General features: G+C 35.1%; 1 protein-coding gene across 2 annotated transcripts in view; it reads left to right on the forward strand.

Annotated features, from left to right (window-relative positions):
• Positions 1 to 110: 110 nt before the first annotated feature.
• LOC107706767 (tyrosine-protein phosphatase non-receptor type 11-like) overlaps positions 111 to 11788 on the forward strand; it is a 14800-nt gene continuing 3122 nt past the window's right edge. For both annotated transcript variants that reach the window (XM_016510576.1, XM_016510575.1), the window contains exons 1-13: positions 111 to 355; positions 3315 to 3437; positions 5271 to 5465; positions 5571 to 5763; positions 6250 to 6369; positions 6956 to 7069; positions 7192 to 7288; positions 7387 to 7466; positions 7544 to 7702; positions 9214 to 9345; positions 9427 to 9581; positions 10379 to 10446; positions 10577 to 10728. In XM_016510576.1, coding sequence (XP_016366062.1) covers positions 342 to 355; positions 3315 to 3437; positions 5271 to 5465; positions 5571 to 5763; positions 6250 to 6369; positions 6956 to 7069; positions 7192 to 7288; positions 7387 to 7466; positions 7544 to 7702; positions 9214 to 9345; positions 9427 to 9581; positions 10379 to 10446; positions 10577 to 10728 — 1602 coding nt within the window. In that variant the 5' untranslated portion in view covers positions 111 to 341. The remainder of the gene's footprint in view (positions 356 to 3314; positions 3438 to 5270; positions 5466 to 5570; positions 5764 to 6249; positions 6370 to 6955; positions 7070 to 7191; positions 7289 to 7386; positions 7467 to 7543; positions 7703 to 9213; positions 9346 to 9426; positions 9582 to 10378; positions 10447 to 10576; positions 10729 to 11788) is intronic.

Genomic DNA, 11788 nt, shown 5'->3' on the forward strand with positions numbered 1-11788 from the left:
AATGAAAAATATATATATACAGTATGTACAGTATATTAAATTAAAATCTAAATATTTTTTTGTTCTGTTGTTCTTGTGTTCCGCCTCTAGAGGGCGCGTCAGTGCGGCGCGTCGCGCGCTGTGTGTCGCAGCTTTGGTGACGTTTCTCCAATCGACTCCAGAAAACTCTCCGCCGCCGCGGCCTAGCGCTCCCGGTCCCTCTTTCCCGTCATTTTATCCACTCATGTCCGTCTGTCCAAACCCAAACCGAGCGGGAACCGCTGCCGTATGAGGCGCTGAACACGGGACGGTCGATTTACCCGAAAAGCTCGTGAAATTACAGTAAACAGAGGGAGGGAGCGATGACATCCCGAAGGTGAGAAACTAGCAAAAACAAACCCAATATTCTCTCCATTTCTCATTTATTTTACATATCTTATCGCTGTCGGGCATCCTGTTTTCATGATAAATTAAACAAATGTTTGTTTCAAGTGTTTTAAGAGTGTAAAATGCGAACTGAGCGTGTTTAATTGAAATGTCAGGCAGTTTAATGATTTAAACCCAACAGGGCGAGACTGGACATGTTTGAGTCTGAAAGAGTCGGTCTGATGAGCAATTAACTGATGTTAGGACATTGAAAGTCTGATTAATGATCATGTTTCATATCTGCTGTTAATTTGACGACAGATGGGGATGATCAACAGGAACATGACACTGTTTTGAAGTATGACATGACAGCAGTGTGGTGTGAATTTGAGTTATTTTGATTATTGTAGTTATTGTATCTGGCCAGCTTGTGTTTATATTGTTTTCGTGTCATCTGCATTATAGATAGACAGAGATAAGATTAATAGATGGCTGCATAATTCATTATATAGGAAAACGAAAGTCAAATTGCATTAGAAACAAACTGTCAAAGCAAGCATCACTTGACAAAACAATTGACAAAAAGTTATGATTTGTGCATAATGCAATTGTTTTGGTGTCACTGTATATACACTGCTGTTCAAAAGTTTGGGATCAGTAAGATTTTTAATGTTTTTTTAAAGAAGTCTCTTCTGTTCATCAAGGGTGCATTTATTTGACCAAAAATATTGCAATTTAAAATAATCGTATTATATTTTAATATACTTTAAACTGTAATTTATTCCTGTGATCAAAGCTGAATTTTCAGCATCATTACTCCAGTCTTTAGTGTCACGTGATCCTTCAGAAATCATTCTAATATGCTGATTTAATATCAATATTGGAAACATTTTTGCTGCTTAGAATTTTTTTTGGAACCTGTGATACTTTTTTCAGGATTATTTGATGAACAAAGTTAAAAAGAACAGTGTTTACTTAAAATAGAAATCTTTTCTAACAATATAAGACTTTATTATCACTTTTTATCAATTTAACACATCCTTGCTGAATAAAAGCATTTCTTTAAAAAAAAAAGACTGACCCCAAACATTTGAACGATAGTGTATATTGTTGTGAAAGATTTCTATTTTGAATAAATGCTGTTCTTTTTAACTTTTTATTCATCAAAGAATGCTGAAAAAGTATCACAGTTTCCAAAAAAATATTAAGCAGCAAAACTGTTTCCAATATTGATATTAATTCAGCATAAAATTAGAATGATTTCTGAAGGATCATGTGACACTGAAGACTGGAGTAATGATGCTGACAGGATCACAGGAATAAATTACATTTTAAAGTATATTAAAATGGAAAACCATTATTTTAAATTGCAATAATATTTCACAATATTACTGGTTTTTCTGTATTTTTGGTCAAATAAATGCAGCCTTGATGAGCAGAAGAGACTTCTTTCAAAAACATTAAAAAATTATTGAACAGCAGTGTACACAAACACAAAGGCATATATTGCACTATTTTGTTCCAGTAATGTCTAGGGTTATCATAGATGACTATAACTAAACTTTGTTATTTGAAATAAAGTAAACGTTAACTGAAATAAAATAAAACACAAAATACTTTATTTCAGCTAGTTGACAAGGCATCATTTCTCATTTTAATTTAGTTTACCCTGATGTACAAAAATAAAACTGAAACTGAAATAAGAATGAATAAAAACTATCAAAAAATATTTAAAAAAATAATAAAAACAAAACCAATAAAAACACAACAAAATGACTAAAACTGTAACTAAAATTAAAATAAAGAGAGAAAATAAAAATGAAACTAATACAAAATATTATTTAAAAAAAAAACTACTAAAAATGACAAAAATGCACAACAAAAACATTAAAAATTAAATTTTAAATAAAAAAATATTAAAATAAATAATAAAAACTATAATAGTATATCAGTGATACTAAAATAACACTGATATTCTCTATATTTAATGTGCTAAAATGGGTTTATTGTTGAGCTGCATCTCTAGCTTCTGATTCTGAATGATCTATTTTCATATGATAGTCAGTGTTTCCCCTGCCATTATATTAGGGGGGCGGCCCGCCCCCCCAACGGCACCCCCCGCCCCCCTTGAAGGTCAAGTTAATATTTAATTATATTTTCTCTATAGCGCCAGATCACAACAGAAGTCATTTAAAGTGACCTTTCCTATAGAACAGGTATATACCTTGTGTTTATAAACCTAGGCCATAAACCTAGGGGAAACACTGATAGTGTTTAATATTTACTGACATTTCTGCAGTTACTTTTATGTTTACTGTTTATTTACTGGTCAGTAGCTGTTTTGTTTGCTGAATAAAAAGGGTTAAAAGGGTCATATGATGCGATTTCAAGTTTTCCTTTCTCTTTGGAGTGTTATAAGCTGATTGTGCATAGATAAGATCCCTGAAGTTGCAAAGACTAAAGTCTCAAAACCAAAGAGATATTCTTTATCAAAGTTAAGACTCTGCCACGCCCCCCTAAAACGGCTCTTGTGTACTGCAAACACATATTCATCACTGTGTCTGTCACGAGACTCTGTTCTCCTTTCGGGCTCTGTCTTTACATTTATTTTGAAAGATGAAGCTCGCGATTATGGTAAGGGGCGTTACATTTCCGACAGGTGCTTGTGGTGTTCGGCCAATCACAATGCACTGGTTCAGCTGGCCAATCAGAGCAGACTGTGCTTGTCGGAAGGAGGGACTTTGTAGAAAACTAAGCGTTTGAGAGAGGCGGTGCATAGAGGACCTACAATAATGTACAGTATTTGAAAAATAATGTGTTTTTTGAACATTAAAGCATGTCAACATATTCTGTTACACCAAATACACAAAATAATGATCTTTAAAAAAGCATCATATGACCCCTTTAATGCAAAATGCATCAGTATTTCATGTGAGGACGTGTTGATGGTGTTGTGTTTGTGTCTGTAGGTGGTTCCACCCCAACATCACTGGAGTGGAGGCGGAGAACCTTCTCCTCACTCGTGGTGTGGACGGCAGTTTCTTAGCCCGTCCCAGCAAAAGCAATCCTGGAGACTTTACGCTCTCTGTCAGGTGAGAGGTGACGGAAAAATCAGGATTCAGGCTGGGAATAAAAAGTGTTAATTGGAAAAATCATATATGTGACCCGTGCTGGCAAAATGAGTCGGAATGCGCACGGGCTAATTTTGAGCTACAGGCAAAAAAAAAAAGTGAATGATTTTGAGGGTTTCACAAAAATGAGTTCATTAAGCCCTCGTCTAGCGATCCCAGTGCTCCAAATAATAATTTTAGATGTTTAATTACCTTTATTTGTACGTTTTCTGAGAGGAGTACCTTTTCTCCGCTCGTTTCTCACGCTGACTGTCATCCGAAGCGCACACATAAAGGCGCTTTTGACAGCACGCGATCCCGATAAATATAGGCTACACATATACACAGAATTACAGTATTTAAGTATTCACGCAAACATAATCTGTTATGTCTTAAGGGAACGTTTGGGGAACTGTTGGAGAAAACATCTGATGTGTAACATTAATATTATGACAATGTTAATCTAACAATAAAAGAATCACTCGCTGCTCTTGATTGAACTACATTTGTAGGTTTAATAATCAATTTGTAATTAACAGACTAAAGGGATTTTTACATTTGATTATTTGGTTTTATTACTTGAATGCTTTTGTTTAGATGTAAAATGAAAAATGTAATGCATTATTTGTTTCTTATATTTGTTCTACTGTTTTTTTGCATCTGTTCTTATTTATAATAACAAAGATAAAATAAAAAAAATAGCTATATTGTGCTTATTAATATAGTAATAATTATTATTAAGAAAAGAACTGGAGGAAAAGATGCAAACATTGCTCTGTGATTTCGCTTTGGAACCTTCAGAAAACTTTATCTCGAGTTTTCTCAAAATTGACAAAAGCTGACTCTTATCGACTTCAAACAGGTGTAGCTCAGTCATTTTTCGTCCGATTCCAACAAATCATACGTCATTCTGAAGGTCTTAAAATAAAAATGTGCTCATTGTGACTCATTTTGCCAGAACAGGTCACATATTATGCACTTGACTACAGTGTAGAAATATCCTGCTAAATTTAAAAGGTAACAAAAGCTTACATTTGAAGTTTAAAAAAAGTCAGAAATTCATCATAAAATACTGACAGGGTTTACAGGATGGCATTATATTTACAACTGTATTTCATTAAGTGATATAATGTTAACATACCTCTCTACTTGAACTACAAACTAAACTCTATTTAAAAGCTATTTACCATAAAAAGTTCTGATATCCATCATAATAATACAGTACTGTGTGTGAATATCAGTGTTTATGAGTCTGTCAGCTGTCCAGCGACACTTGGTAGCTTAAAGTATTCGCAGTCTGTGTGTTTCTCTTCATGACACACGGATAACTTTTGTATAATGATGAATTCATCAAGCATTTGAAACCCTTAAATTAAAACCCCTTAAAACATTTTAACATAGATTACTCAGTATTAAAGTCATGGAAGGAGGGCACACACCGGCAGAACATCTGACATCTGGCAACCGCAAGCATGAAAGCTTGTGGAGGCTTGTTATAAATGCAAGATAATGAAAATGTAAAATTGAAAATGAAATGTTTTCAGGATTAATAACCAGTGGGCAAATATAAATTTATTGTGCAGCACTTCAATAAATTATATAGTAATTCATAATTTTTACTTGCAAAACCATAAATTTGACAGTGCTTTAAAGTAAAATTACATGTAATATGATGTTAAACCATTTGTAATTTTTCACATTATATGGCAAGATAGCTTACAGTTATGTACAGATATTTACTGTAACATTTTTTACTGTCTGCTATTATAAACTGAAGTTTTATATGCGCTGAATTGAAGCTCTTCTCATCACTAGGCGAAATGGCGCCGTCACCCACATTAAGATCCAAAACACGGGAGACTATTATGACTTGTACGGTGGAGAGAAGTTTGCCACTCTGGCTGAGCTGGTGCAGTATTACATGGAACATCACGGACAGCTGAAAGAGAAAAACGGAGACGTCATTGAGCTGAAATACCCACTCAACTGTGCCGATCCCACTTCTGAGAGGTGATTATCCGTCTGTCCTTCCATGATAGTTGTGTTTTATAGGCCTTTTTATTGGCGTCTGAACCTGAAAACCCTCCTCTGATGTTGTCCTTTATTTTTTGCAAGGTGGTTTCATGGTCACCTATCTGGTCGTGAGGCCGAGAAGCTGTTGACAGAGAAGGGCAAGAATGGAAGTTTCCTGGTGAGAGAAAGTCAGAGTCACCCGGGAGATTTTGTGCTCTCCGTACGGACTGGAGATGACAAGACGGACACCAGCGACGGCAAACCCAAAGTCACACACGTCATGATACGCTGCCAGGTAAAGGTCACTTACAATTTTGACTTGCACGTCACATTTGTTTTCTTTTAAATTACAAAGGGGTTAGGATGGTTAACTAAGTGTTAAACAACCAGCTAGTCATTTAGTGAGCTCAAATAATGTACAGTAGATTAAAAAAATATATTTTACTTGTTTATTAAATGAAAAGATGCAACTTTGCGATTTAAATACTCTTCAAGTAGTTGTTTCTTACATAAATATTTATATTTATAATAAATAATAATAATAATAAAAAAATATATATACACATATTTATTTATTAATTTATATGTCAGCAGTGCTTTAGATATTTAGGCTAAAATGCATTCTTGTGTTTGTGTTACTTAATTGTTGGTCTTGGTCTAGATTGGAATCCTGTTTAAATAGTTAGTAGGTTTATTTATTTCCAAATCACAGTAATAAAAAGGCTGTTTACCTGTGTTATGTTTTATAAATGGGCTGTAATTTCTATTATTCTTTTATCAGCATGATCTGAAGTATGATGTTGGCGGTGGGGAGAAATTTGACTCGCTCACAGACCTGGTGGAGCATTACAAGAAAAACCCTATGGTGGAAACACTGGGGACAGTCCTGCAGCTCAAACAGGTGTGTGATTGACACACATTGACATGAGAGTAATCATGCATTGAGAAGCGCACTTTTAAATCACAAAATCGTATGCTAAATGAATACACGTCTGTTCAAAAGATTGGGGTCAGTAAGAATTTTTTTAAATAAATTAATGCTTTTATTCAGAAAGGATGCATTAAATGGATCAAAAGTGACAGTAAAGGCATTTATAATGTTACACATTTTGATTTCAAATAAATGCTGTTCTTTTGAAGTTTCTATTCATCAAAACATCCTAAAATCAGAAATGTTTCCTGAGCAGCAAGTCATCACATTAGAATGATTTCTGAAGGATCATGTGACACTGAAGACTGGAGTAATGATGCTGAAAATTCAGCTTTGATCACAGGAATAAATAAAATACATGTTAATATGTATGTATTTTTATTGTATTTTTGATCAAATAAATGCAGTCTTGGTGAGCAGAAGAGACCCCAAACTTTTGAACGCTAGTGTATATGTACTTGGTACGTTTGACATCCCTAAACACTTATTTGAGATGAACTGAAAGAGATTATTCCTGGCATAAGAGTTTTCCAATGCAGTGTTATGTTTCTTGCAGCCTCTGAACACTACCCGCATCAATGCAGCAGAGATTGAAAGTCGGGTACGAGAGCTCAGCAAGCTGGCAGAGACCACAGATAAGGTCAAGCAGGGATTCTGGGAGGAGTTTGAGGTGAGAGCCACTCAGCACACAGTTTAGTGCCAGATTGACCAATGGTCTGTTCAGCTGATCAGTCACTGTATTCATTATAAAGGGTCGAGTTCTGACAATCACTTTTAATTCTGTGTCCACAGACGCTTCAGCAGCAGGAGTGTAAACTGCTGTACAGTCGCAAGGAGGGCCAACGGCCGGAAAACAAAAACAAGAACAGATATAAGAACATTCTTCCTTGTGAGCAAACATCATCATCATGCAGAATTCTCAAAATCACATGAACCACATGAACCACCAGTGTCATTACTATTGTTATCTCTGTGTCTTCTCCTCAGTCGACCACACACGAGTCGTGCTGACCGATGGTGACGCGAACGAACCGGGCTCTGACTACATCAACGCCAACACCATCATGGTAATAAAGGTGCCTTCAGGTCCTGTCAAATGATTCAGTATTTATAAGTGTAGTAACATGGTTTTTGTGGTTCCCAGCCTGATATCGAGACTAAAAGCAACAACTCCAAGTTGAAGAGGAGCTACATCGCCACGCAGGGCTGCCTGCAAAACACCATCAGTGACTTCTGGAGGATGGTGTTTCAGGAGAACACTAGAGTCATCGTCATGACCACGAAGGAAGTGGAACGGGGAAAGGTGAGGGGTTTCCCAATGGTTGGACCAGTTACAGACATTTTCATTCTGATTCATGGACTGGTTTTTATATTGCTAAAAGAAATATGCAAAGAAATATGCTAACTTTGACCGTATTTAAATACATTTGGAATGGTACTAAAGTTATTATTGTAGGATGTGAAATAATGTATTTTCAAAGCTTGAAATTTGTTGCGGAAAGTAGAGCTGCATAATTTGGACAATAAAAATCTCATTGCAAATTTATTTGGTTATTTATTTATGATTCAAATTGTGATTTTAAAATAAACAAAAAAAACTAAAAAACGTTCTCATGATTTTAAATAAAATATATGACATCTGAAATAAAATTAAATATAAAAAATCATTTTATTTCAGCTAGTTGCCAAGGCAACATTTCTATTTTAATTCAGTTACTTGATGAATTAACATAACTAAAACTATAATAAAAATAAATAAAACTATATAGACATTAAAAAATATGACAAAGCACAACAAATTACTAAAACTTAAAAAATAAAATGAAAATGGGAATTATAAAAATAAAAACGAATTCAAAATAATAGAGAAAACTATAATATCTCAATGATACTAAAATTGCTCCAAGTTTGCTGTTCTTGTTTGTAGGGATGCAAAATTTGGCTTATATTTGAATTTGATTAAATATCAGTATGGCTAGAAAAGAATAACAATAATAATATTAATAATTACTAAATAAAGAATATTTACAAAATGTAATACAAAATTAGAAATAATACTATTGTAATTAAACTATTTAAGTGACGTGACATGTGACATGTGGCCAAGTATGGTGACCCATACTCGGAATTAGTGCTCTGCATTTATCCCATCCAAAGTGCACACACACAGCAGTGAACACACACACACCGTGAACACACACCCGGAGCAGTGGGCAGTCATTTTTCCTGCGGTGCCCGGGGAGCTGTTGGGGGTTCGGTGCCTTGCTCAAGGGCACCTCAGTCGTGGTATTGAAGTGATGGTATTTCACTGTAAAATAAAAATCGAGTATTTAATAAAATAATAATAACCTCATTTTATTGAACAACAGTAAAATTACAATATTAACATTTATAGCCATCTTAATTTTCAAACGTTATGATAATTTTCAAATGTTAAACCATAGAACTTTTATTTTGGAGGAAAACTGTAGGGAGACTTTAAAGCTCTTTTGCTGATAACTAGGGTTGCAAAGAGGCGGAACATTTCCAGTCAATTTCCAAAACTTTCTGAAAGTTTCAAAACATTCTGGAAGGTTTTCTGGAAATATTCTTATTCTCATTGGAGAATTAGAAAGATTGTTGATGCATGTTGCGTCACTCGGATACATGCGGCGCACATATTTTTTTAAATAAATCACAGCCTTTGTGATTTAAAAATCACACTAAGCCATATCCAGTATTGGATGAATTTTTTAGCTCAAGCTGAAATATTGAAATATGAAATCCATATCCAGTAATGAAATATTCTGAGACGCATTGTGTTTTTCTTCACAGAGTAAGTGTGTGAAGTATTGGCCTGACGTGTCCGCGCTGAAGGAATACGGAGCCATGCGTGTGCGGAACGTGAAGGAAACGTGCGCACATGATTACATCCTGCGAGAGCTGAAGCTGTCAAAAGTTGGACAGGTACGGTAAAACCGAAATGGTTACATCACCACAAAACACAAGAGTCTTTCTCTAAGGCCGGTGATCTGGCTGATGTTGTAGGGTAATACTGAGCGTACAGTGTGGCAGTACCATTTCCGCGCCTGGCCTGACCACGGTGTGCCCGGAGACCCTGGCGGCGTGCTGGACTTCCTGGAAGAGGTCAAAATGAAGCAGGAGAGCATAACCGGGGCTGGAGCCATCGTGGTGCACTGCAGGTTATGAGAACACAATCAAAAAACAAGGTTTCTGTGGGTCTTAAAATTCACCCTTGCACAAATTAAGGCCTTAAAGGAACACTCCACTATTTTTGAAAATAAGCTCATTTTCCAACTCCCCTAGAGTTAAACAGTTGAGTTTTACTGTTTTCGAATCCATGTCTTGAATAAATGCAGAAAGTCTTAAATTCATAAATTTGTGGCATTACATGTTGCATGCACTGCAAAAAAAATTCATACTTTCCACAGTATTTTTGTCTTGTTTTCCTATACAAATATCTAAACATCTTCAAATCAATATACATTTACTTCAAATGCAAAATGAAGTTATGAAGTCTCGTTTTCTGAGAAATGTAACAACATTAAGTGAGTTTATACTTAAAACAAGAACAAATATCTGTCAATGGGGAACGAAAACTTGTTTTCCCTTTGAATCAAGTTGATTTTTCTGAGCCCATTGGCAGTTAGTTTTAATCAAACTTAATGCATTTTGATCAGTTTCTCATTTCTCAAGACTTGGAAGCTGTATTTTTAAACTTTGAAGAGTTGCTAATACATCACTAGAGAACGTATTGACTTATCCCTTCATTTTATTCCTTTAAGACTTAAGGTCTTAAATTTACCTTCATAAAACCTGCAGAAACCCTGAAAACAGACTTTCATGAGCTGATTTTAATGACCTCTTAAAATCAAAATATTTGTGGTTTTTAGTTCAGGTTTTAGTGTGACACATTAGTGCAGATATTTTCATCATCAAGCGAGTGTGTTGTAAACTTGCATTTCTGTTTCTCCTGCAGTGCTGGGATTGGACGAACAGGAACGTTTATCGTGATTGATATTTTAATAGACATCATCAGAGAAAAGGGTAAAGTTCCTACATCTAGAGTAATCTTGTGTTGATCCTCTTGTTGTTAATTAGTAGGCCCTACAGCCTAAATCAGGCCACAGTAGCAGCTTCGCCTGAAGTAAGATCTGACCCTGTCTGTGTTGTGCAGGAGTGGACTGTGATATCGACGTGCCCAAGACTATCCAGATGGTGCGATCTCAGCGTTCAGGAATGGTACAGACAGAGGCCCAGTATCGCTTCATCTACATGGCTGTGCAGCATTATATTGAGACTCTGCAGCGCCGCATAGTGGAGGAGCAGGTGTGTGCGAGTGACACTTATATTCATAGAAGAGAGACATTTCACACTATTGATAGTGTAGATTTGCAGTGTTGCCAAGTTATTTTGCTGTGCTTGTTTATGGGGCTGCACAAATTGGCTTATTTTGAATTTGATTTTATATCAATAAGACTGTGAAATAATGATAATAGTTATTAATTTCATAATGATTATTACTATTACCACATAAAAAATATTTACAAAATAATATTACTATTCCAAAATACTATTCCACTGTTAAAAAAAGTATTTAAGAAAAATATATAATGTACATATAATATAAAATATTACTAAAACATTTTTTTTTTACCAAAAAACGATACATTTACAGTACTAATATTTAGGCTGTCTAAATTTATTCATTTTTAAATATTAACCCTTAAAGACCTAGAACATTTTTGGGGCACCTGACACACCTGCACTTTTCTTTGTTTTTAAAGACCTATTCTAGCAGTCAGCATCAAGCGTCATATATCATTATAAACAGGAGAACTTGAAGTTTCAGTCTAGCTAATTTAAAGTCCCAGTTTTCCTTTTGTGTTCTCTAAGAATGAATGAATTTCCAGAATTTTAAGAAAAAGGCAAGCAACAATTGGGTGTTTTTTACTGTGTACTCAAACAGAAACTCCTGAACAATACAAACGATTCACAAACTACAAACAAAATGAGTGAGAAATATACAGAGTGCAACAGAAAAAATAGTGAAAATGATCTTTATGAACTATAAAAGAATAATTTACATAATATACATAATATAAATGATCGATCCGCTGGCTGTACTCCGCGTCGGAATCGATTTTACCGGGACATCGCCTAGTGACGCGAAGACAAATTCCAGTGCTTTATCCGATATGTACCGCTGTTTCATCCTTGTTTTTGGTTTGTTTTATGTCAAAGTACTCAGTCGTGTGTTTTTCTGGGCTTAATGATATAATCACGTGGCCTACGGAGCCACTGAATATCCAAATAAGACAAATGAGAATCTCCGCTTTACAACACTTTTTAAAGCATTCAGATAGGATTAGCGGTTCAAAAGTTATGA

This window comes from Sinocyclocheilus rhinocerous, unplaced genomic scaffold (genome assembly GCF_001515625.1).
Source record: "Sinocyclocheilus rhinocerous isolate Xijiao unplaced genomic scaffold, SAMN03320098_v1.1 scaffold864, whole genome shotgun sequence".
Classification (NCBI taxonomy): Eukaryota; Metazoa; Chordata; class Actinopteri; order Cypriniformes; family Cyprinidae; genus Sinocyclocheilus; species Sinocyclocheilus rhinocerous.